The sequence below is a fragment of the Cyanistes caeruleus genome, chromosome 15 (assembly GCF_971803275.1).
Source record: "Cyanistes caeruleus chromosome 15, bCyaCae1.hap1.1, whole genome shotgun sequence".
In the NCBI taxonomy this organism is placed as follows: Eukaryota; Metazoa; Chordata; class Aves; order Passeriformes; family Paridae; genus Cyanistes; species Cyanistes caeruleus.
Window position 1 is genome coordinate 1,482,212 of NC_141715.1, and position 25,614 is coordinate 1,507,825.

At 48.3% G+C, this 25,614-nt stretch overlaps 1 protein-coding gene and 1 long non-coding RNA gene across 6 annotated transcripts in view; one reads left to right on the top strand and one right to left on the bottom strand.

The window, feature by feature from the left end:
* Positions 1-25,614, bottom strand: part of HTR4 (5-hydroxytryptamine receptor 4) — a 70,413-nt gene that overhangs the window by 6,785 nt on the left and 38,014 nt on the right. For 3 of the 5 annotated variants that reach the window (XM_086851575.1, XM_086851573.1, XM_023936304.2), the window contains 2 exons: positions 20,906-21,059; positions 19,528-20,264 (listed from right to left, as the gene is read on the bottom strand). In XM_086851575.1, coding sequence (XP_086707701.1) covers positions 19,528-20,264; positions 20,906-21,059 — 891 coding nt within the window. Of the gene's footprint in view, positions 1-302; positions 480-11,764; positions 11,884-19,527; positions 20,265-20,905; positions 21,060-25,614 lie in introns of those variants that run through there. The other 2 variants (XR_002867862.2, XM_023936305.2) reach the window with 2 other exon arrangements.
* On the top strand, positions 19,771-21,900 carry LOC147650322 (uncharacterized). The gene is made up of 2 exons (XR_015276671.1): positions 19,771-19,856; positions 21,727-21,900. It is a non-coding gene; the product is annotated as an uncharacterized LOC147650322 (long non-coding RNA).

Sequence of the window (25,614 nt, forward strand, 5' to 3'; positions counted from 1 at the left end):
ACATTGCCCTCAAACATCCCTTGGAGAACTCCAGCACTTGAAATAAAGAGCAGGAATTTAAAAACGTGCCCTGGTGAGTGACAGATGGATGTCAGAGACAAGGAGAGACGTTTTGCACCTGGCACCGAACAGACTCCAACGAGACGGCCACGAGGGGATGACGGAGCTGGAATTGGGTGGAGAGAGTCAGACAGGGACACCGTGGGACACAATCCACCCGGGAGACCTCGGGGATGCTCCAGCCCGGGACACACAGGGCAGCAGCTCAGGACGATGGACAGGGAACATCCAAGGATCCAAACCTTCCTCCGTGTCTGCGGCCGGCCCAGAGTGGAGCAAGAGCAGCAAGAGCAGGCGGTGCCGACTGTTGGAGGTTCATTAATTAAAGAGGAGTCACTGAGGTGTCCCGGGATGTCCTGTGGCACAAAGTGTCTGTCTGAAGCCTCTGGCACTGAGTTCAACACTTCCAGCTGTTTACCCTGTGGGGAAAGAGGACTGGTAGGATGGGAGGGAAGAGCATTCCTGGCACAGGGAATGACAGCTCACGCTTGCTCAGGCACAGAATTCCTGAAACATTCCCAGCATCTCCAGGAGTCTGCTAAGGGTGTGCTCTGCTGCCAGGCTTTTCTGTTCCATGCGGGTTTTCCACACCCTTTTCCCTTCAAATCTAAGTTCAGAGCTGCCTGCCTGTTGTAGGGCAGCGATTTAGTATGGGATAAAAACTGGGATTTTCCAGCCCTGCTTTTGTTCTCACCCCACTGTGCCTTCACTGATCTCCCTCTGAAAATACACTTCGTTTTTCTCAGGTGTCGGTAGCTGTGGGGAGCGAGCTCCAGAGAAAAGGCTCATCCCGAAATCCAGCTGCTTCCCCTGCAGGAACACAGCTGGTGTGCCTCAGCTCCCACCCCATGGATCTGCCCAGGATTTATCCTAAAATGCAAGGAGGAAACAGCACCGGGACCCTCCCTGTGTGGGCTGAAGGCTTCAGGAGAAAGCAGCCGGGTCGGTCAGAGAAATGAACACATCTGGGGAAGATGGAATATGTGTGCAGGGGGAAAAATACCTGACATTCAAAGGGTTAAATGCGTTAAGTAAATTATCTACAGCAAATGAAATGAAATTAAAGAGGCCTTTTCCTGCCTCTGATGGGCTCCTCCCGTGGGATTTGTGCTCAGAGAGAATCCGGGGATGCCGCTGCCCTCTGCATCCTCCCGGAGTGGGGACGGTGTCGGTGTCACCTCCCCGGATCCCCCACAATAAATCCAAATATTGGGGAAGCTCTGCCCCTCCAGGGACCGCTGCAAACCCTCCCGTGGCCCTGGGCTTGTCCTGATGGGGACAGCCCGTGGGACTCTGGAATTCCAGATCAGCTCTGGAAGGGAACTCTGGGGTTCTGCCCTCCACAGGCTCCAGATTATTTGGGAATTTGGCAAATCCAAATGCTGCAATGTTGCCATCTGCACTCCCTGCAGAGCTGTCCCCCACACCAACCTGGACAATTTATGAGGAAAGCAAAGCCCAGCAATGTTTTGGTTTTGTTCAGTTCAACACTGCTTTTATCGGGGGACTGATCTCCCCACTGTGGTATTGACAATTTTGGGGAATTTTCACTGCCTGCATCTTCATTTTCTCCTTTTCCAGTTGCTGAAGCCCAACCTCAAATGAAACATTTTAAAACCCTTTTCTTCCTTCATCTATAACCAGAAACTCCCCCCAGGAACCAGCCACCATCCCACCTGGAATAGATATCCAAGGAAAAGGCAAGCAGGTGATGATGGCTCCCATTGTATCACAAATCTTTTGTTATTTGCAGGAGCACCCGGGAAAGATTTGCTGGGACCAGAGGAAAAACAAATGTAATTATGTAAAATGGGATAAACTGGGAAGATTTGCATTTGGCTTGAGCAGAATCCCGTTTTTGATAATGTATTTTTATACCATTTTTCTCCTCAACCACCTAAAATAGTGGAATGTAGAAAAGGTTTGGAGGTAAAAAGTTGCCTGAAGCCACATTTTAAATGGAACTGAGCTTCCAAATTGAATGAAGGATTTACTGACAGTTGTGTTGCTCCACAATTTATCTTTCCCTGCATTTTCCTGTCTCTCCCAAAGTGATTTTCCTCTGGAATATTTGCAGCACCACTGCTGGAGCTTCACCCTCGATATCGAGTCCATTCCTCAAAGCCCTGCTGCTTTCACAGGGGCTCCCAAGAGCAAGAACAAAAACTGGTCTGGTCTGGGGGCTGTGGAGAACAATCACTTGGCAGAGGTTATTTTAATGAGCACAGCACTGAAATCAGCCTTGCACCATCTGCTCAGTTCCAGAATTATAAATTCTGAATTAGAAAACAAAAGAATTCACAAACCACTCTAAGAGTGAGGGGAAGGGAGAGCAGCTTCAGCTGATTTTTGTGATTTATCCCAGCCTGTGCTGGATCTGCTCTGCTCCATTCCTGGGTCAGGAAAAAAGAATCCTTTTTTATTTCTGTGTTTTATGGCAGCCACAAACCCCTGGAAGTGCAGGATGGGTCTGGGTGGCACCAGGAAATTCCCAGAGATGGAATTCCAGCAGGGCAGGAATAAAACCTGAGCGGGATCTCCAGGACATCAGGAAGGTCCCCCGAAATTGTCCCCCCAGAAAGGCACTGCTGATATTTTTTGGGAAACTGGGAGATGCTGGGAAACAGAGAAGAGTCTCAGAGACAGCTGAGAAGAGTGTGACACAAAATTCAAGAATCTCTGGAATTCCCTATTTTAATCTCTGATGATTTTCCACTTTGAAAGAGCAAAATCCTCCAATCTGAACCACACCAAACGTGAGAATGAACAAAATGCATTGTTCCATTTCCATATCTTCTGAAGAAATGAATGCACAGAGGCCAAATCAAATGGAATTTCACAAAACATTTGCTTTTAATGCAGCTGCAGATGAAACTTCCAGAAATGAGAGCAGAATTATCCCTCTCTCAGCACTCCCAGGTTCAGAGACACCCGAAAATTAAAAGCTTCCCAGTAACTCTGTAACCTCTGGGCTGAATTTGTCCTGTTCCCATCACTGCAGTGAAGTTCTGCACTTGGCCATCAGCATCAAATCATTAGAGCAGGGTAAGAATAAACTGAATTATCCCAATAGAGCCCAACAGTGAAAAGCCAGATCTTGGGAAAACGTTGGGATTGCTGAATTATTTACATGGCTCTGACAGCAATGTTGATTTTAGAGTCCTTTGTAGTCAAATCTAAACACAAATCTCTCTCTGTCTCATGACAAGTGTTTATTTTCCCACTCCTGAGCAGTTAAGCTGAATCTCTTAATTATCTTTAAATCAAATAATGCTGTTCCGACCTCGGGAGCTGAACTCAGCTCTCATCATTCTTTGCTAAATATCAGGCAGAGGTTTTGTAAAACATCTGTCTCCAGCCCACATCAGCCAGCTTTCAGTGCATTTTGTAGCATTTCTGCAGAAATACAGGTTTAAAATTAGCACTTCTCAGGTAAGCAAAGCCCTTGAATAAGAGAAACATAAAAAAAAGAAGATAAAGAAGAGATTTTTTTTTTTCCCTTTTTTGTCCCTGACAGGTTTCAGGAAGCAAAGAAAGCATCTCCCAATGTTTGTGTCTCTCCTTTTTGCCCTCATTGTTCCATCATCCCTCTTTTCTTCTGGCAAACCAAGACTAAGCCCACTCCAGTCCCTTTATTTTTGTGTGGATCTGTGGATCTTTTTCAAGGAGGATGTTTAGAAGTGCAGGCAAATAATAACCTGAAATAGGATCTTGAACTGAGATGTCCAAACCCTTCAGCATCTTGTTTCCTTTTGTTTTTCTCCTGCTGAATTTGTCCCAAATTTTGTTTCCCTGGGACTGCAGGTGCTCACTTCAACCTTCCTTTTTTATTCTCTTTATTGCCAGGCTTCATTGATGAATTTCTGCATGGTCCTTTCCAATCCCCCTCACCAGAATCACTGAATTTGATCATTTTTCCCTTTTCCCACTCTCCTGCTTCCAGCTGCTCCACCTGAGGAATGTTTATCCTTATTTTCCACTGCAGGATGTTTTGCTCAACTTCAGCTAAAACCCTTGGAATTTGGGCATTCTGAACACGATTTGGTGATGGAAATCAACAGATCCACACAGAAACCAAGAGGGTGGGGATGGCCCAGAGCTGCTGAGCTCTTCTCCTGTGGATTTGTGACATTTTAATGTTGCAGAAGTCGATGTTTCCACAACAGAAACAGCAACTTGGGCACCAAAGAAATCTCAGACTCACCGAGGAGCTCTTTGTTTGCAGTGAGTGAAATGCATTTGCTAATTATAAACCAGGGTAAACAAGTAAACAAATGAGAGAGGCCACTCAGGGGGATGTGGGGAAGAGGAGCCCTTTCCCCTTTTTCTCCCATTAACTCCCTATTTCCATTTCTCTCTCGTTAATATTAAGCTCAGCACTCCATTATAGGCTCTAATTAGCTCCAGATTTTGGCCTGCAGTTCGTTTTTGCACCGTAATTAATGCAGCAGTCATCAGAGCCCCGAATCTGATAATGAGGAGAGCACTTGGAAGTGCTCAGACACATCAGAAACAAAGAGCAGCCCATTAAGAGCAGCTCACAGCCACCCCCAGATGGGATGGCTCAGAACAGGCTGCTGGGTTTAAGTGTTTCAATTAATGAAATACAAGCAGAATCAATTAATAATATTCAAATAGAAGATAACGATGATTTTCTTTTATTTTTTTTTTTTAAATTGAGGTCTCACCATTGGTGTAATTAAATCTTTTACCTGCTGGGGGAAAAAAAAAACCCCTACATTTGTTAAAGCTGTGGAGTGAAACTTGGAGCTGTTCAGCAGAGTTTGGCAGGTTTTAAATGTTCCACGGTGGGAGAATCTCAGAATCTGAGGTTGGAAAAGCTCTCCCAGCCCATCCAGCCCCAGCTGTGCCCCATCCCCACCTTGTCCCCAGCCCAGAGCACCAAGTGGCACCTCCAGGGACGGGCTCTCCAAACCTCCCTCCCAATATTCACCAGCCCTCTCCCTCTGGGAATGGGTGGCTTTTCTCCACTGAAATATCCTGTGGGAAATGGAATTACAGCTCGTTGAAATCTGGCAAAAAAAAATCCCCCCTCCTTTGTGTGTGAACAGCAGGGCGTTTTTTTAGGTGTCAAAAGCAGATTTTCTCCGGAGCATCACGTGTTTGATAAGAAAAGTCTGGCATGTGCACATTGTTCCTGTCACTCCCTTGGGTTCCTTTCTCAGGAGCAAATGCCACCAACTCCCCCACAGCAGCTGGGTCTGCCTCCCACCCTCCAGGGAAGAGTTCTGCCTCATCCAGCCCTTCCTGCCTTTTGGCCACCCAAAATCCACACTTTTGTGTCCTTGCAACTCCTGTACAGCCCCAAGGAGGTGTTGGGAAGCTGTGCTTACCTTGAGATCTCTAATTTAAGGGCTGAAAATGATATTTTCTTGTAATGGAGTAATGACATAATCAATTAAATAACAAGATGGCAGTTAAATAATAGTCAATTTAAAACCTGTTAAATTTAATAAGGGAAAAAAATCAAATGAATAATAAATAATATTCATTATAATAATAAATTAAAATAATAAAATTATTAATAAATATTCTTGTGGTGCCTAAAGACGCCTTTGTGCACCTTGAGTTTGATATCTCAACTAGGACCTGTTGTAGGTTAAACTTAGTAAATCTTATCAACTTTAATTTTATTTGGTTGCCTTTCCTCAGGTCTCCACCCTGCTGAGAGAGCAAACACCAGGTTCCACAGTGTTATGTTCAGCGTGAGTTTCTTCTCCCTTTTCCTTCTTCATCCAGATTTTCCAATTAATATTTCTATGATGTGATTAAAGTAGCACATTCCTGGCTTTGGACTTTCTCTCTTCCAACCCACTGGGTGTGAATTTGTACAGCTTCATCCACGATATTGTGAACAATATTAATTAATTCTGAGCTGTGCTCCCCACTCCTCGTCTTTTGTGAGCCTTTTATCAGGATTAAATGTCACACCACAGATGGGGACATTGGCAGTGGGTGCTCAATTTGAATAAAACCTCCAGATTCTCCCTCAGAAGCCTTGGTCTGATCAGTGCAGGCTGGGATTTCAGACCCCCTGTGCTCCCTGGATTCACAATCCATTCCCTGCCTCACTTTCCTGGGCAGTTTTGAGCTTGCTCAGACTCCAAGGAGCACATATTGCCTGTGGCTGTGTTCCTTCCCCTGTTCCTCAGGAAGGATGATGCTCACCCCCTTCCCTGCCAACAGCTCTCCCAGCAGGGTCAGATCCTCTTCAGGAGTGGGGACAGGAGCTGCTGCCTCGTTTTGTTGTGACTCAGAGCCTTCTCAGCCCCCAGTTTCTGTCCCTGTGTGCCAGCCCCGCTGTGCTGGTGCTGTGACCCCACCTCAGCCTCTCCAGGAGCTGAGGATCATCTGCCAGGCCCTGCTCCCTCTCAGCTTCTCCGGGAGCCAAGTCCTGAGGAAAAGCTGGATTTCCTCTGCAGAGCCCCAGAGCTCCTCAAAGTGCCCAAAAGAAAAATGTCCAGCTCAACATTCGAAGTCCAGGGTAAGGAGAGGCAGAAATGTGAATTAAAGGCACAGCTTGTTTTGTGGGGAGGATGAGGGGAACCCAAAAAACCAGGGACCCAGGTATTTGTTTATTCTCTGATGGGTTTGGGCTTTGTTTTTTTTCACTCAGAGTAAAACCAGCTCTCAGCAGCTCCTTCTGAGATCATTCCTTAGAGAAATTCTCTGTAGATTGGGACGTGAAGAGTTCCTCTGATCAATGAATTGACTTGGAGCACAGGAGGAGGTAAGCAAGGCCATCAAAACACCTGTGTGTGTAAACCCTTGATTTCCATATCCCTGCTGCTAACACCAGGCTATTTCTGTTGTTTTGTGCTTTCAAGAGCACAAAAACCCGGTCTTTCTGCAGATCTGAGTGTCCTTCAGGGCCACCTGTGAGACCCTTCCTGTCCATTACTTTACACGTTGCCATCAAATTTGCTGTGCAGAGCAAAGAAATAAGTTCAAACTCCTGAAGGTTGTGGCATCCCTTGGTTACCCCTGGGCCTGTCTATTTTCTGCTCCAGAGGAGATGACACAGTCCATAAATCTCTGCCCTAGTCCCTGCTTTGGTAAATAAAATCTGCTCAGATTTATGTTTCTTCCTTCCTGAGGAAAAGCAAAGCAGTGATACATGTGGCAAATGGAACAGAAAATTGCTTTTCACCCATCAAGTTCCCAGTGTAACTGACTGGAGTTTGGGCTCTCCCACAACAATCACGGGTCTCAATAAAATAAACCAAATTTTGTGGTGCAATTCTTTGTCTTCTGTTGAGACAGCCAAAGAAGGGCTTTGCCCAATAATTTAGGAAATGGTTTCAAACTGAGAGAGGGTTGGGGTTGGATATTGGGGAAGAAGCTGTGGCTGCCCCTGGATCCCTGGGAATGTCCAAGGCCAGGCTGGACAGGGCTGGGAGCAGCCTGGGACAGCGGGAGGTGATTTGGGATGAGGTTTAAGGTCCCTTTCAACCCAAACCATTCTGGGATTCTCTGATTCTAAGGAACGAAGATGACGCTGCTGCCTCAGAGAGGAAGTGAAGGAAAACTTGTTTATTTTGGCAGAGTTTTATCTGTGCTACCCAGCAATCCCAGGGATCCCAGGAGAGTGGGGCTGCTCCAGGGGCCAAACCCAACCCCTTTAAATAAACCTGGCTGGGGAAGCTGCTCTGAAAAACAATTGATGAACCCAGCATCCCACCCCTTTGCTGAGCCAGTTCTGAATTGCTCCCTTTCATCCTCTCCAGCCGTAATTCATGTTGCTTAATTAATCTTAATTAAGTGTTGTGGGCATCTCTGGAGCTCAGTTCTCTCTTTATTTAATTACACTAACACACCATGTAATGGTCTCTGTTTGATGGGATGTTTTGCACAAGAGTTTAATCCAGAAGATGAAAGATTTAATTAGTTCTTAGAATGTCTCCAGAGGGTTGGCCAAGTAAACTGTGGGTTTGTCACAAAAGCCTGGACTTTTCAGTGACCAGAATCTACCCCTGCTATTGCACACCTTGAGCCAGAAACACATTTCCCCTTGCTGGGGCTCTCAGATCCCTGTGGGATCTGCTGGAGCAGGAATCAGACTCGTGGGACACAGAGAGATCTGGGATTTGTCAGGAGTTTACAGCTTGTTCTTGTTCCAAAAGCTTCACCCCTGTGCATCCCCACAGTCTGAGCCAGCCTCAAAAGGGATCAGCTGCCCATGGATGGGAATTCCAGCAGGGAATTCCAGCAGGAAATTATCTCCCTGTTTGCCAGGGTTTTGTGGGAATAGGGCATTCCCTTCCCCACACCTGCCTGGGACCTTGGCACATCCACACTGATCTCTCTGCCAGCAGAGCCTGCAGCTGCTGGGGCTCCTCTTCTCTGCCAAAAAGGAAAATTGCAGGAAAACTCTTGGAGCAAGGACAAAGGGGAGCAGAGGCAGGGACTGCGCTGTGACCCCGCAGCTCCCAGGGCTCCTGACGCTCCTGTTCTGCTTGGCAGCTCCACTCATGATGATTTTGCCACCAGGAATCTTCTCTCTAGCTGTGATTCCTTCGGGAATACAGCAGCAGGGCAGCACAGGAGCTCCACAACCCCAGGAATGGGCTGCTTAAGGTGAGCACATTGCTCCCGCTCACCCAGCCAAACTCACAGCAAAACCCCAATAATTCCCAAAGATGGACAAGCAGAGCCTGGCTGCTTTGCTCCCAACATTCCCATGAACCTTCTGCTTCCTCTTGGCCCGAGCAGGGAGGTCTGGCTGCCTCAGCAATCCCTGCAGGGATCTGTGGCTTAGGAGAGCCTGGTGCTTGTTGGAGACTCCAGTGCCGAGAGCCAACTTTCATCCATCCTTCGGGAACCGGCTGCATCCCAACGGAGGGAAATCCCAGGAGGCAATTCCAGGGGGGCCAGGCCCTCCCAAGGCCAGCTGCTGGCAGTCCAGTGCTTATGGCAGTACCATGCCAAGAGCTATGACAGTGAGAGTGTTTATAGCTCTGGAAATGGCGCTGCCATCTGCACCACGGCGACGGCTCCGTCCCCTCCCCGCTCCTCCTCGTGCTCCTGGGGAGGGAATGAGGGTGGAGGAGCAGCTTCGGCTCAGAAATCCCTGAAATCTTAAGGAAAAGGTCCCAGTGAGGGTGTCTGGAGAAGCCTTCAGAGGTGCTGGCTGCTGGAACGTGCCCTTGGAATACAGAACACACACACACACGTGTGCCTGTTTGCTCTCTTACCCTGGGGTTTAGCTGGGAAAAAGAGAAAGCCTCCCTCTCTTTCCCGATTCCCCCCATGGCAGGTTTCCTCTCCTTCCCTTTGGATCCAAGCCAGAAAAGCTGCACAGCCCTGGAGTTCATTCCATTCTGGGAAAAGAATTCCCAGGGAACACCTGCCGAGCAAACTGCCACAAATCCGCTTGGCAATTAATCCTGGAGTCGTGCTGCTAACGAAGCACTGATCATTCCTACTGCCTTTCCAGCTGGAAGCCTGCTCCAAGCTGCCTGTTTCCATGGGTTCCTTGACAGCATTCCTCAAAACTGAAGGATTTATGCTTTGGAAAACTGGGCAGCCCCTGGTTTCTGCTGCTGAAACCTCTTTCCAAAACATCTCTTGTGCCACTACAGCCATAACTCCCACCAGGGATCTTCCTTACCACAGCAAGGAGTTGTTTGTGTAGGAAAAAAGAGAAAAAAAAGGAGATTTTCCTTCTCCTTCCAGGCACATCCTGCAGCCTCCACGAATGATTGTGGGGAGAGGTTTGAGTTACAAGTTGAAAATGCTTTTTCTGATGCCTGAGGTGTTTCAATCAGCTCTGTTCCTACAACAGGCACTGACAGCTTCTCCCTCAGTGCTTCTAAGCCACAAAAAAACCCCAGCACGATCTCCAATAACTTTTCTGCAGCCTCACCGAGGATTTAATCAATAACAACTGTGCCAAAATCAACCGGGGGACATGAACAAGGACAAAGAGAGAAGCAGGAGAACAAAAAGCAGTTTTATCACCCCAGTTCTGTCTCTAGACCACGGAAAATTGGCCCAGAGCATGGAAGGGGCTGCCCAGGGCAGCTTTTTCCAGTGCATTTTGATTTTTTTGTCCTTGCTCCTTGCTGCTTTCTGAATCTGAGCTGCTTTTGCTGCTGTCCTGACCTTGAGGGAGGTATTTATCACTTTGACTAGGGAAGTGTAAAATCCTACCAGACCAGATGGGTAAGGTTTTGTAACTATTTTGCATAGATACGATGGAAAAAAATCAAGATTTCCCTCTCTGTGCCCAGCAGAAGGAGGGGAGAGGTGTCATGTCCAAGGGTCACAGGGTTTGGCAGCAGCTGGGCTTGGGTTGTTCCAGCAGAGGCAGAGAGCAGCACACCCAGCTGGTGACACCTGCAGCCTCTCTCCAGTGCAGCTTTTTGGGAAAACTGCAGCCAAGATGGATCACAAGGAAGGGATGGACAGGGGGATGTTTGCAGAGGGATGAGAGCAGACAGAAACACTCACATGAGGACATTTCACACAAAGGGCTGGAGGTACACAGCTGGAACTGAGACCTTGGAGTGCTCAGATGCCTTAGATCCCAAAATGTGAAGAATCCTTCGGTGTCCCAGGCCAGGCTGGGCAGGGCTTGGAATAAGCTGGGAGAGGGGAAGGTGCCCATGGCAGGGGATGGACCAGGTGAGCTCTAAGGTCCCTTCCAACCCAAACCATCACAGGATTCTCTGTTTCCTCCAGGACTGGAGGATGGTGCCAGCTCTCCATCAGTGGCTGGGTGCTCTGCAGAGCTGCAGGGAGCAGATTGCAGCCCGAGCACAGCTCTGCCTCCCCCTGTGCCCAGCCCTCCCAGGGAACCCGCCTGAGGAAACTTCCAGATGGAGGGAGCAGAATCTGCCCTGAACTCTGCTGGAGTGAAGCTGAAATCTGCTGCCTCCCTGAAATCTGTGTGCTGAGTGAGGAATAAACACAAGCACTGAAGGGAAAAAGGAGATGGAACCCCCTGCCTGCCACAAATCTGCTGGATAATTGCAGGTTTAGTGGGAGCTTGCCCAGGATTTGGGGCTGCAGGTGAAGGGATGGGCACCTGGGGATGCTGTGGGGCTGTGGCACCGAAGGGAGAGCTGCATTCCCTGTGTCCTGTCAGTCCTTGAGCCTGTCAATCCTGTCCATCCCAGTTCCCAGACAGAGGGGCTGTCACTGTCACCACCACAGGATTTCCTCAGTCCTGGGATGAGCCCTGCTCCTTCCCCCTGCCCTCGTTCCAAAAACATTTAAAATAAGAAGCCAATTCCACGCTTATTCCACTTTTCTGGAGCTGCATGTCAGGAAGGGCCTGGCCTGGAGCATTCCCAGGGTGAGAGGAGCCCAGCTGGAATCTCTGAGGGAAGGGGAAGCCTCTGAGCTGTCAGGTTTAACCCATTTCACACAGGTCCAACCTGGCCTGGGAAAATCCCAGGGATCCAGGAGCAGCCACAGGGAAGGATTTTTCCTGACATCCAAACCCACTCCCTGTATCCCACTTTTCTCTGAGTGCTGCCCTCTGAGGAGACCCTGCAGGGCTGCTCCCTGCTCCTTGGAGTGAGAACAGCCATCCCAAAGGGAAAATCCCTGTTATCCACAGTATCCAGGAGCCCACTCCCAGTGTCCTGTCAGACATCCCCACTCCCCTGGGGCTGCTGCCTCCACCCCACAAACGTTCAGCCAGAAATAAGGGAGGGTTTCAAGTGGGTTGCAATAAACAGTGAACAGACAGAGCTGCAGTAATAAAAGAAGGGACTTACAGAGCATGGTCATGGCTAGACAGGAGCTGGTCTGCTGCAGAAGAGCAGGAGGAGCTTGGAGACAGAGGAACAGCCACTTTTAGTGCAGGAAGGAGCAAAGACAGACACAGTGAGGGAGTTAAGGGGGGAAAAGGAAAAAACACAGCTCTGGTTAATCGGGAAACAGCCCCACATCAAACACTGAGCAGTCAATGGCATCAGAGCCAGAGCCACATTCCCAAACCTCCCACTGAAAGGAGCCTGACTTTGTGTTAGCACTGCCTGAGCCATCAGGTGGAGTCCTTTTAGCCATAAACCATTCTGCTTTTCAAGAAAATCCTTCTCCCATCACCCCACAGGGTTTTAGGCAGGAATTCTCTGCTGAGCCTGTTTTCCAAAAAAACAAAAAGGCATTTGGGAGCTGGGTATTGCCTTCCCCCCCATCATCCCATGAGTACCAACCACCCCTTAGGTCTGGCTGAGGATCCTCTCTGCAGGAAGCCACATCTGGCTCTTGAACCAAAGTCCAGGGAGTTTTAACTTGGCCACTTAATTTGTCCCCATGATTTTAGCAGCCATGCTCACTGCTGAAAAAAAATCTGATTTATGGAGGCAATGCAGAGCTGCTGGAGATCCCTGGCTGGTGATCCTGCAGTCTTTTGACAGCTCCAATGTGCTGGAAATGCTGGGTTGGGTTTTTAAGTACAGATGGGAGAGCAATAGCTGAGCTCCCTGGCTTAGTCTGCAGTGCAGGGGGACAGCAGTTACCACTTAATCTTCCCCAAAGCTGGAACTATGCCTGGCTGCAAGGCTGAGCTTCAAAATCCCCCTCTGCAGGCTGGGAATGAGGTGCTGCTGGTCTCCCACCAATGCCCTGAAATGTAACAGGGAATTCCAGGGGTTCCTAAAACACTGACCAGCTGTAACCCTCATCCTGCACTGCTCTCCTGAGCCAAGAGGCTGAAACAGTGCACGTGGAAAAGAAGATTCTGCTGTAAAACAGCAGTCCTGGATTGGAAGAAATCAAATTTCAGGCATCTACAATTCCTTAAACAGCTTTCCTTATGTCATGAGAGGATAATGTAGAATTGTCCCTTAATGTAGCTGGGTCTGAAACAGGGGCTTGGGACCCCTGTGAGTGTCCTGTGCCCAGGAGGGAGGAGAAAGGGCAGGGAAGCCCAGGGGAGCCCAGCTGCCTGTGCTGCCCAACTGTTAATTATGGGACAAGAAGAATTGCAAGGTGAGCAGACACAATTTTACAGCCAAATCTTCCCAGGCAAACACACGTGAAGCCAAGCATAGTGGGGAAAGAGGGTTTAAAGGAAATTAATTTAGCTTGCAGCTTATTTTAAAGGATTTTATGGGCTTGTTTTAAAATTTATCAAGGACAAAGGTCCTTTCAAAAACAGAAGAATTGGTTTGTCACTGAGGTGCATCATTCATTTCCCTGAGTTCTGGGAGCTGGTGTTTTATGGGACTCTCTCACAGAATAGAATCATGGAATGTCCTGAGCTGGGAGGGATCATCCAGTCCCAGACCCCCCAAACAACCCCAGCTCCATCCCTGGAGCGCTGTCCAAGCTCTCCTGGAGCTCTGGCAGCCTCGGGACCATTCCCTGGGGAACCTGGGCAGTGCCAGCACCCTCTGGGGGAAGAACCTTTCCCAAAATCCAACCCAAACCTCCCCTGGCCCAGCTCCAGCCCTTCCCTGGCTGCTGTCCCAGAGCAGAGATCAGTGCCTGGAGTTTTCCTCACTCCCACAGAGGCTGAGCAGGGCTGTGCCCAAGGATGGATCTCCAGGGATGCCCAGGGGCTGCAGGAGGTGCATCCCTGGCTGGGGAGGTGCACAGGACGCTCCTGCTGGATAAAACATTCCCACTTCCAGCCCCAGAGCCCTGCTGGCTGGGTGGAACGCAGCTCCCTGAAGATCTCCTGGCAGCACTCGTGCAAGTGTCACTCCTAATTGCTTTCCTGCCTGTGGAGCAGTTGCTTTGTGCAGTTCTCGTGGCAGACGTTGGATCCCAGCGTTATGAAGTGCTTTCCTTGCTAATAAATACCAACTATGTGCTATAAAAGCCTGTCACAAAAGCAGCACGGGGCATGAATCTCCCCGAATGCATTAATGTGCCTTTAATATATCAGTGGAAACTGGGACTGTTCCTGTGCACTGACAGATCAATCAGTGATAAAGTTACTCATAGATAACATTAATATGAGACATGAGCAGTTTCTTGATTTTTCTTTTCTTTTGTACTTGAGTTTGGCTGTTTGGCTCTGCTCTGTTTCACGTAGCTTTGCAAAGGGACAAATCCATATTGCTGCCTCCAATCCCTAAATAAATCTCCACAATATATTGGTGTGCATTGCACTTAAACCTGTTGTTTATGTGTTTTTCCAGAAGTGGCTTCACTTCAGTGGTGGGGAAAGCACTGCCAGGAGTCAGAGCTTGGAAAGCATGGAGGTTAAAGGAATTGTCAGACTTCATTTTGAGAGAAAAAAGGATTTCAGAGCAGGAAAACGCTCCTGTGTGGACGTCACATCGTTTCGGCTGTGACATCGTATCAAGGCAAAATACACAAAAAATGTCAGGGGCTGCCCAGGGAGGTTTGGATCCCCATCCCTGGAGGTGTCCAAGGAATTCTGGATGTGGCTCTCGGTGCTCTGGGCTGTTGACAGGGTGGGGATTGGGCAGGGACTCAGCCCGGGAGGGCTTTTCCAGCCTCAGCGATTCCACATAACTCAAATACTTCACAGAAAAAGCAAGAAGCTCTTTAGTGCCGCTGCTCTGCAGCTCCTGAAGTGCTTTGATGGCTCAGTGGAGTGACACAAATTAACAGCCTCATTAACAACCCTTCTGCCAAATCCTCAGGAACATCTCTGAAAGGCTGTCAGTGACAGTGTCAGACAACATCCACACTCCAGGGACATGACTGACTTGGGAAACACTGCCAAGGAAGGCTGAAAGAAGCAAGAGGGGAACTCTGCCTTCTCTGAGGGGAAACAGCAGCAGAGAGAGGGAGGAATTCCAGATGAACCCCAGCAATGCTCCCATTCCCAACCCAGTCCTGCTGGAGCAAGGAAAAATTATACAGCCAAGCCTATCCCAAGGATTGCTGTGCAAAACTCATTTCAAACCCGTGCCTGCAATGTGTCTGTGCCTCCTGGAATCCAATTTGATTAATCCAGAGTAGGAGTCCCTGGGGAGTTCCCAAACTGCCTCCTAAATCTGGTTACCTGCATCTTAAAATGCTCCTTTCTGGCATGGCTGGGATGGTCTGTCCTGGCCACAGAGCAGAAAGATTAATGCAGAAGTGAGGACTGGAAATCATCAGCTCGTGCAGGAGCAGCCTGAATCAGCTGGCTTTAATAGGGATGGAATATTTGCAGGGCAGGATGTAATTCCCACATTTCCATAGTGCAGCTTTACTGGTGGCAACCCCAAAGCCAGCCTGGCTCTGGATCAGTTCCCAGGGCAGGTCACCCATCCAGGACGCACTGAGCAGCAGATGGTGGCAAGGATCGCCTTTGCTGAGCCAAATAAATCAAACCAAACCCTCAAAATGCCATTTTTCTGCTTTGAAACGGAATGCTGAAGGTGGAAAGATGCTCAGAGCTGCCCAAGGGCTGGGATCACAGGTGGGTGAGCAATGGGCAGGATCCCCAAAATGGCAAATTATTAAAATCAATCAGATCATAACAGATGTGCTGGAAGTCCTTGACACCTTCTTGGAAATACCAAACTTCTGCCCAAAATATCTTGGGAATAACAAGGTTTTCTCTCCCACAGACACCCCAAAAGCCTTAAAAGCAATTTTAACCCAGCAACAGGGAAGCTTTTCCACATTGTGAGTTTACAATGGGGTGCTGCACACGATGCTTAAATAAACTCTCCTCTAGCAATCAGAAATGAAGAGAATTATTGAAAAGAAGAACAGAGAAGTGAACCTAAAATTAAAATGCACTTACACAATTAGCTCTGAGTTGGAGATACTGCTGCCCTGAGAACATGGCAATAATTGCTGAGGTTTCTATAGAATTTCTAACCCTAAGGCATGTGGAGCTCTTTGCACATGCTGAGAACACTTTGCTGATAAACCAAATTAATCTCTGGAGAGGAGAGAACCAGCCCAACACATTCAAAGGTCACTTGAAACAGAAGGCAAGTAGGTGGAGAGCAAATTTCTATCCATAATGGAGTTTATTCAGGTACCAAAATGAGTTTTAAATCCTGTTTTGGACCTCTGGAATGAGTGGAGAGACTGGCAGAGGACTGGGAGCTGGATTGAGAATGTGCTGTGAGGGATGTCTGGGGTTTATCTCAGTGCAGGTGTGGATTTAATAACAATTAAATAACAATTTAATAACAAATTAATGACCCTTGTTATTTAAGTGGGAAGTTTCCAGCAGGTCTGGGCTTGGTCAGGAGGAGCTGTTGGACATTCCAGCTGCAGGGAATGGGGCCAGCAGGGATCTGCTCTGGGACATGGATCCCTAATTCCAGCTGCAAGGCAGATCCTGCCCCACCACAGCACAGCTGCCTCTGTTTCCCAAAGCACCAGTGGTGCAGTTAAAGGCAGAGTTAAAAGTTAAAAGCAGAGTTTCATTTCATTTCAAAGCTCAAGGTGCCCTGCAGAGCCTCAGCCTCCCCACCAGACACAAACTGCTGCACAACTTCTGATCCTCAACTTGTATTAGGCCAAATAACAAAAAGGGGTTTAGCTTCACTCTAATCTCTTTTTCCAACATCCAGGCATATTGAAAGAGATTATCTTTCGAAAATTGAAGGAAACTGTGGTATTTTAAAACTCTAATCCCCTCTCTCCTTTGTAGGAAATAAGATAAATATCTTGATTTCACTCAGCACAATTACAAGAAGCTTTTCTCTTATCAGGAGCTCTCTGTTCCCTCCAGTGAGGCATTTTTGGAGCTGGGGCAAGGCTTCAGCAGTGTGCTGCTCTTTGGGGAGCAGGGTTTGGGGGAAGGAGGCTCCTCTGACCCTTGGGCTTTGTGGGACCCCCACATTCCCAGACCTGAGGGCTCCTCTGCTCCTGGATCCTGCAGCAGATCCCAAATCTCCCCTGTACTCCCTGACTCAGCCCAAATCTGAGGGACCTCTGATGGTCACAGCTCCCTGTGCCCTGCTCAGGACCCCTGGCAGCCCCCCAGGCACAGGGAATTCACACAAAGGCTGGAAAACCACGCCAGGGAAACTGGAACCAAAGTTTGGATGTAAATATTGGCAAAGCTTCATTAAAAAATTAAAAAGCTCCTTTAATAAATGACAAAACTCTTGTTTTAGTTGTTGTTGAGTCTAATCATCCCCCGTAGTTTTAGAGAATCCCTTTAGAGGCTGGCAGCTAATGAAATTTAGGTGAAAACCAAATTACCTCTTGACTATTTAACAATATTAGCATTTCCAGGCAGCAATCAGATCCCCTCAGCTGGGGCTTGGTCTGGAGCCACTTCTGCTGGCACAGGGAGCTGATCCCTGAACTGAAACCTCTGGAGTGGAAAACACATCTTGAGCAACCTCTGGCTGCCCTGCCCTGGGCAAAATGAATGAAATATCACTGAAATCACCATTTTAAAATTCTCATCATTTGCTGTGTTTCTCAAGCTTTTGCTGAGGAATTTCCATAAAAAAAAAAAAAAAAAAAATTAGTGGGAATGTGCTTTATCAGCTCCTTGGCAAGGGGGGAAGTTCTTTCCTGACGGTGCCATGAGTAAAGGAACTGCTGGAGAAGGGACAACACAGACCCCAAAGCTCTGCAGGTGCCACCAGCACAAAAACTCTACTCTTGATTCCAAAATGCCTCCAAAAACGCCCAGTGCACATCCAGTGTGAAACAGGGAGCACTGGGGAATGGAGGGAAGAGCGAGGCAGAGGGATCCATGTGGGGTTAATGAACTTGTAGTGAAGAACCTGTCAGAGCTCTGATTCATCTTGCAGGATCATTAAAATTGCCAGGCAGAGATGTTAACCCTTTCCAGCACTGAGTGTGCTGCTGTGCCTTGGGAAGCTCCGTGGTCTCTGCCTTAGTGCCCAGGGAAGGATGGGGGACAGAGGAACAGGAGGAGATGTTTTACCTGTGAGCCCAGATCTGTGAGAGACCTGCTGGGTGCACCAGGAGCAGCTCTGAGGAGCAACCTCTGCCCTTCCTGAGCTGAGCCAGGGCTGCAGCCCCTGAAATCCCACCCTCACAGGTGGGGTGGGATCACTGCTCCATCCCCCAGGACCACCCTGTGCTCTGGGGAATGCTGGATGAGAGCCACGCATCCCAAACCACTCAAAAACCATCCTAAACCATTCAAAAACCATCCCAAACCATTCACAAAACCATCCCAAAACAATCAAAAACCATCCCAAACCATCCAAAAACCACCACAAACCACTCAAAAACCATCCCAAACCATTCAAAAACCAGCACAAACTGTTCAAAAACCAGCACAAACCGTTCAAAAACCAGCACAAACCATTCAAAAAATAGCACAAACCATTCAAAAACCATCCCAAACCATTCAAAAACCACCATAAACCATTCACAAAACCAGCACAGACCATTCAAACACCCACAGAAACTCCAGAATTCTGTGATCACTCATCCTTTTGCTCCACAACAACTCTGACCTCAATTCCTACAACCAGCAGGGATTTCCTTTTATTCCAATGCACTTGTGGAGCTGTAAAAGCTCTATAAACTGGAGGCCTGAGTTGCTGCCCTCCCGTTCCAGTGGCAGCAGGGAATGCTGGGGTTCACTGCAGTTCCAGCCCCCACAAAGTGCTTGTTTGTTTTTCCCCACTTTGTTTCTCTTGGCTCTTTCAAGAGAAAAATCAGGATTTTTTTTTTTTTTTCCTTAGGAGAAATCCAATTGACATTTGGAGACCTCTCAGTGCTGGAAAATGAGTGGTAAATAAAGCTCTCACTAGAGCTTTCCCTGAAGAGACCAATGCAGTGCTCTGAGCACTTCTGAGGGGAAATGGGAGCACACCAGAGTGACCTCCCTGACCCAGATGTTCCAGAGTTTGTCTGCTCTGATCATTGCTCAAATATATTTCACCCAAAGTCATCTTCTTCACTGTGGTAAAATTTCACAACTTGTTTTATCCAGGAATTCCAGCAATGCTGACCTGGCTCCCCATCCACTTGTGCTGTACGAGAGTTTAATGATTCATGGAGGCAGGAGTTTGTTGGTTTGTGTTGAATAAATATCTACTCATGACAGAAGAAATGTAAACAATCTGTTTCAAGGGGAACACAGCATTTTTCGGATGATTTTGGCTTTTTTTCAGTCTGGTGATGCACAGAACCCTGAACACCCAGAAACCCCCACCTATTTACAGTTCATTATTGTGCTAATTTTTGTCACAGCTGAGTTCAGCACAAGCTCTGTCCCTCTTTCCACTGCTCTCCCTGCCAGGGGACAAAAACCAGCTGTAAAATCCCACACATTTACAGAAACTTTTGCTCCCTTTCCTAAAGAAGATACAGCAGGCATCAAATTGTTCCCTACACAAATGACACCAAAATCCACACACAACTTCCCAATCTCCCAGCTCTAGAACATCCTCCCAAGAGAACACTGGCACATCCTCCTGTTCTCCTGGGCAGGCCTCTGGAGAACCTGCTCCCTCCAAACCCCATCCCAGCACCCTCAGGATTGCTTTTGCCCCATCCCTTTCCCATTTTTACCACAGAGACACGACAAAACCGACGCTCACCCCAGCACGGGGCCGCGCTCACCTCAGCACGTGCGTGGAGCCGTTGATGGTGGTGGTGGAGCAGGGCACGGTCTGGCCCAGGATGGAAGGCCTTCGGTAGCGCTCGTCGCCGCAGCACAGGATGATGAGGAAGGCACGTCTGAAAGCCTTGTTGAGGAAGGCGTAGAGGAAAGGGTTCAAGCCCGAGTTGATGTAGCCCAGCCACAGGAAGGCCGTCCACAGCTTGCCGGGCACCGTGTAGTTTATGAAGGGATCCACGATGTTGGTGACGAAGAACGGGGCCCAGCAGAGGCAGAAGCAGCCCATGATGATGCACAGGGTCTTGGCAGCTTTGGTCTCGGTTTTCATGCGGTGGGTGCTGTGCTGGTCAGGGGGGTGCTGCCGTGGCTCCTGGGGGTGCTGCCGTGGCTCCTGGGGGTGCTGCCATGGCTCCTGTGGGTGCTGCCGCGGCTCCTGGGGGTGCTGCCGCGGCTCCTGGGGGTGCTGCCGTGGCTCCTGTGGGTGCTGCCGTGGCTCCTGTGGGTGCTGCCGTGGCTCCTGGGGGTGCTGCCGTGGCTCAGCCGGGTTCCCCGCGCGCTGCAGCAGCCGGATCTGCCGCGCGTGTGCCCGCGCCGTCACGTAGATGCGGTGGTAGGCCAGCACCATCAGCAGGAAGGGGATGTAGAAGGCCACCACGGAGCAGGTGATGGCGTAGGGCTTGTTCACCATGAAGATGCAGTAGGTGGAGTTGGAGGCCTTGTTGAACTGTCTTTGCTGGATCTGGGGTGCGGAGGGGAGGATAAGGAGGGAGGAAGTGGGAATCAGAGTTGGTTTTGGAGGGACCTTAAAGATCATCTTGTGCTACTCCCTGTCATGGGCTGGGACACCTTCCACTAGAGCAGGTTGCTCCAAGCCCCGTCCAACCATCCTTGGACACTTGGACACATCCACAACCTCCCTGGGCACCCTGAGCCAGGCCCTCACCACCCTCACAGGGAAGGATTTTTTCCTGGTATCCCATCTAACCCTGCCTCTGGCCATTCCCTTGTCCTGGCACTACCAGCTCTTGTTTATTCTACCAAGAGAATCATTCTGCTTCTTGTTTAGGCGAGAGCTGCAAAGGCCAAGGGGACCCAGGACTCCTGAGGTGTTGTCAGGGCTCAGCTGGGGCTTGGCCTTTTTTCCCAAGGATTCCTTACTGAACTGAGAGTCAGTTTGGTAAAATCCTCTCCCAGGACCACCCACTCAGTCCTTCCAGGACAGAGCCACCCCCCCTTAAAGATCCCCTCCAAAAATTCAGCAGCCCCCCTGCACTGGCAACAAGAAGTTTCTCCTTCTTTTCCCCTTTCCCTGAAAATTTGCTTTTTAAAGAACATCCAGCACCCAACACACTGGATTGGTGTCCGTCCCTGGCTACTCACCAGGTCAATGATGCCAATGCTATTCCAGCCTTGCATGATAGGGAGGAAGGAAATAAAGGTTGGGATGACCCAGCAGCCTCCCAGCATCACCGCGATGCGCAGCGGGGTCATCTTGTTCCTGTACACCAGGGGCTGGCAGCAGATGGCATAGTACCTGCAGGGCAACAACAGGACAGAAAAAGGTCAGAGGAGACTCCCAAGCCTCCTAAAAATTAAATTGTAAAGCCCTTTCTCCAGCTGTTTCTCCTGCCTTTCAAACCAGAGGGAAAACAGGAGTCTGTAGCCCGCTTCTGCTGGGTCTCTCATGCAGGAACTTGGGACTTGCAAAGAAAAAACAGAGTTTTCTGCTTTCCAGCCAGGGAGATTGAGGCACAGGTAAATGCTCTGGGCTGTCTGAGGTCCCAGGGCAAGGGAGAGGTTCCATAATCAGCCCTGCTCTCCCTCTGCACTGAGGATGTCCCCACCCTCCAAGGAATATCCCTTCCTTCCAGCTGGATTTCCTGTGCTGGACATTTATTTTGACAAGGCTGCAAAAGCTGTTACCACAAATCAACAAAGTCTCCCAAAGCTGTGAAAATGTCGGTAAAATGAAGAGTGTTGTTCCATTTTCCAGGAATCCACCTCTTTTCCAGCTGGGCTTTAACATTCCCAAAGGTGTCTTGGCACCCTCAAGGGGATGTGGCCTGACCTCTCCTCCCTCCTCCTGACCCATCCAAAATATCCCAAGTACAACAGGTCCCTGCTCCTAAACCAGCTATGACCTAAAAATGTCTTCTCAAAGAGAAAAGAAATCAAATTTTCTGTTTGTTTGATCCCTGCAGGTGGATCTCTACATCAGGAAGGGGTAGCAAGCCTAAAACTGGAAATCTCTGCCTCTGAAATTATTATTTATCCCTAAGAAAACCAGATCAGCAAATACCCAGTTGCAGACTTTCAGTGGTCCTGGCCTGACAATCAGTCTCAGGTTCCCAATAAAATATTTTTTGCTCTTTGAATATTTTGATTTAGCAGACTCTGTTAAAAATGGTATGAGGAGGGCAGAACCATGAATTAGAGGCATTAAATTAGCAAGCACACGTGTGTTAAAGGGCTGCTCTTTGAGATGTGCATTTATTTAATCAAGATTTGAGTGGGACCCAAGAGCTTTGTCCTAAACAGGCACAAAAATATAAGAATTTCTGTTTTTTCCTAAGTTGTTTTTTTTTTTTTATTAAAGTCATGTGGAGTCAACTGAACTGCTTTATTTTGATAAAATCAGATGATATATTCCACACAGAGGCTTGAAATAATATCAAAGTGTCAAAAGAAAACATTCCTTAAAAGTCTCTTTGAAACAAGATTCAAAATGTCACAGGGGAAAAACGCTGAAACAAGCATTCAACTCCTGCAATTTGATAATTCCTCTGTTCTCCTCTGGTTTCCTGTGTGCATGAAAAATCAGCTTGTGCCTCTGGAAAGCTGCACTTCCAAAGAAATTGGATTTGCCAGGAGCTGCTCTTTTAGACCTGTGGGTGAAATGTTCCTCTCGTGGAGCTCCAGCTCGGCTGGGGCAGATCCCTGTCCCAGGAAATGACCTTTGAATTCCAACAGGAACTTTTTGCATGTTTACTGGGACAGAGGGAGCTTCCCTTGGCATCAAAGCTGCTCCTCTGACTCTCAACACAAAGGATCTATATTAAAAAAATATATATATATTTAAATTATTGAATTGTTTCTTATCTCAAAGTCACCCACTGGAAGTGCTGGACATCAAAGACATCAAAGCCAAGGCACAAGAGACTCCATTTCTTTGCAGAAAGGGCAAAAGAAGAAATCCAATAAATAAAAGGATAAAACCAGCCAAGACAGCAGCTACCCTTTGACAAGCTGGATAAGCAAACAGGAAGGGAAAAACCACTGTACACTGCTAATTAACTACAGCAGGAAAACAATTCTTGCCAGCAGTTTGAGTGATCACATTTCTCTGCTCCTCTCTCTGCTGCAGCTGAAAGAATTACACTGAATTGCTCCTGCTATTAAAGGCCATTAGAGTAAAAATTATGCCTGTAAAAATGACACCTTAAGCTCTCATATTTCTTCCCTCCCTGTGATTCAGCAGCAATTTTCCTCCACTTTCGTGTCAAAAGATTTCATTTTATTTCCTTTTCGCCGGGGCTGCTAGCAGAACTTCCCCTGTGCTCAGGGAGTGGAGCTGGGCTCCTCCTGTCACTGTTTTGGGTGACAAAGTGCCCTGAGCAGGGCGTGGGTGACAATTGTGGGATGGAGAGGGAGGCAGAGAAACACAGCACCCACTTCTCCAGAGCCCAGCAGGGTTTCCACCCTAGGAATCAGATAACAGCTGGGAAGAAGGCTTGGAAGTCACAGTTTTTGCAGGAGCTGGTGGTTTGATGTATGTGGTGGCCTGAGTGTTTAAGCAGCTATTTATTCACTGGGAGAAAAGTAATTATATCTGTGAGATTATCAATAGTTTTAGTCAGAGGCTGGAATAAAGACATGCTCTGTATTTCTGCTTCGTTTCAAGGCAGAGCTGTTTTCACAAGGAATATCTGTTATCTGCTGCTGTGGCAGTGTGATGGATGAGCAGAAAATGCAATACATACACATGATTAATACCATGTCCAGGCCAAATTAAATATTAATTCTCTCTATTATCAGTCAAGTTGCTTGCAAATGTTCACTTCCCCGTTACCTACAGCAGAGCAGCTGATGTGAAACCTCCTCTCCTCTGCAATGACATTCTCCACTGAAGGGGAAACACAGGAATCCCTTCCCAGAGCTGCAGCTCTTCCAATAAAGCAAAGGTTATTATAACACTTCTCCTTTCCCCTATCAGACATTTGCCACAGGAATCAATCAAATGCTAACATTTTACAGGTGGCTGAAGAGAAGAAATCCATCATTTGGATGGATTTCCAAATCATCTGGCCACTGCAGAAATCACAGAATCACAGGGAAGGGACCTTAAAGATAATTTAACTCCCCCCCCAGCCATGGCAGGGACACCTCCCACTATCCCAGGCTGCTCCAAGGACACTTCCAGGGATCCAGGGGCAGCCAGGAATTCCTTCCCAAATCCCATCTCTCCCCTCTGGCAGTGGGAAGCCATTCCCTTGTCCTGGCACTCTCTTTTCCATCTTCCCTCGGGCACTGGAACCAGTGCAGCTCCACACCCTGGATGTGACTGACAGCAGCACAATCCAGCTGTGGGCAGTGGCAAGGAGTTCTTTATTTATCCCAACACCTCCTCAATCCCAGGAAAAGCTGCCCTGGAGTGCTCAGCTCCTGCCTGGGGCCTGCTGAGACTCTGACCACACCACTGCTCCTTCCTCACCTCCTGGGCACTGCAGAAATAGAATCACTGAGCTGCAGCAGATCATTCCTTGCCCTTGGGGAGATATGAAAGCATCTCCCTGGTTTGGAGCCTGCAGGCACCACCCTGCAAGGAGCTCTGTAGCTCTCACAGCCAGACAAATCCACCCCCTCCCTTATTAACAGCCTGGCTCTGGGGGTGGCCCACACTTGGAAACATTTGGTGTCATGTGCATATGGAAAATGATGTGCACAGCATATGTTGGATCATCACTGGGGCCAGGATGAGACACACAACGCTCACACTGAGTAATAGCTCACCCCCCCTCTTCAATCATCTAGGAAAAAAAGAAGCCAAAAGACAGGAAAACTGGAAAAAAAAGAAGATAAAAGGATGGGGAAACTTAAAAAAAGAAGACAAAAGGATTGGAAAACTGTGGGTGTCTCTCCCAGAGTTAGGTGCAAGAGCCAAGGCCTCTGTCAGTGGGAAGTCACTGCCCTTGTCCTTGTCCCTCAGGGAATCCAGACTGGGACAGAGTCTCCAGTTGAGCCCTGACCAAGTGATGAACCTAAGGAGCCACCATTTCAATTTATTTGTGCCTGTGGGAAATTAATCCAACACTACTGTTGCTGGTATTTCAGTGAAAACAGGTTCTGGCCTCTGTATAACCAGATTTGAACATTTTTTTTGGAAAGAACAGCTCTTTCTATTTTCCTGTTTCCCACCAAGTAAATAAGCTTTGGGCCCTCATTGTGCCAAAGAAAACAAAGTTCTGCATCGTTGGTCCAGAAAAAGAAAACGTCCTAAAATGATTATATCTAACAAAATTAAATTCTTATTAGAAAAACAACGGCCTGCTGGTGTTGAGATAATTACACTGAGAAAAATGCTAAAGAGAACAGTTAATTGGAGCTGGATAAATTTAGCAGGGAACACAAACAAATGTATGTTGCCAAATGGAGAGAGAGGGCTCCTCCTCGGTCCCCGTGAGGCTGAGGTGCTGGAGGGTTATTGGCAGCAAGGGTGGCAAAATAAATGAAGTTTTCTGAAGGGTTTGCAAAGACTGCTAAAGGACAGAGCATCCCTCAGCCTGTGGCCATCTGCTCTGGAGAAAATCTGAGCATTTTCCTGAATGCTCTTGGAGCTGGATTCTGCAAACCCTGGGATGGTTTTCCAGGCAGGGACAGCTCCACAGCGGTGTCACCCCTCACAGCCTCGGGGACAGGCTCTGGCTGTCCCACCTGAGCTGTCTGAGACCCAGGTGAAACAGGGAATTTCCAGCCTGGGCAGAACTCCAGCTGGAATTTGGGGCATTTGATCAGACTGTAACAATTAATTACTGACAGCTGCCCCAGGTTTCATCGTTCTCCCCAGGAACAGCCGGGGATGTTCCACGGGG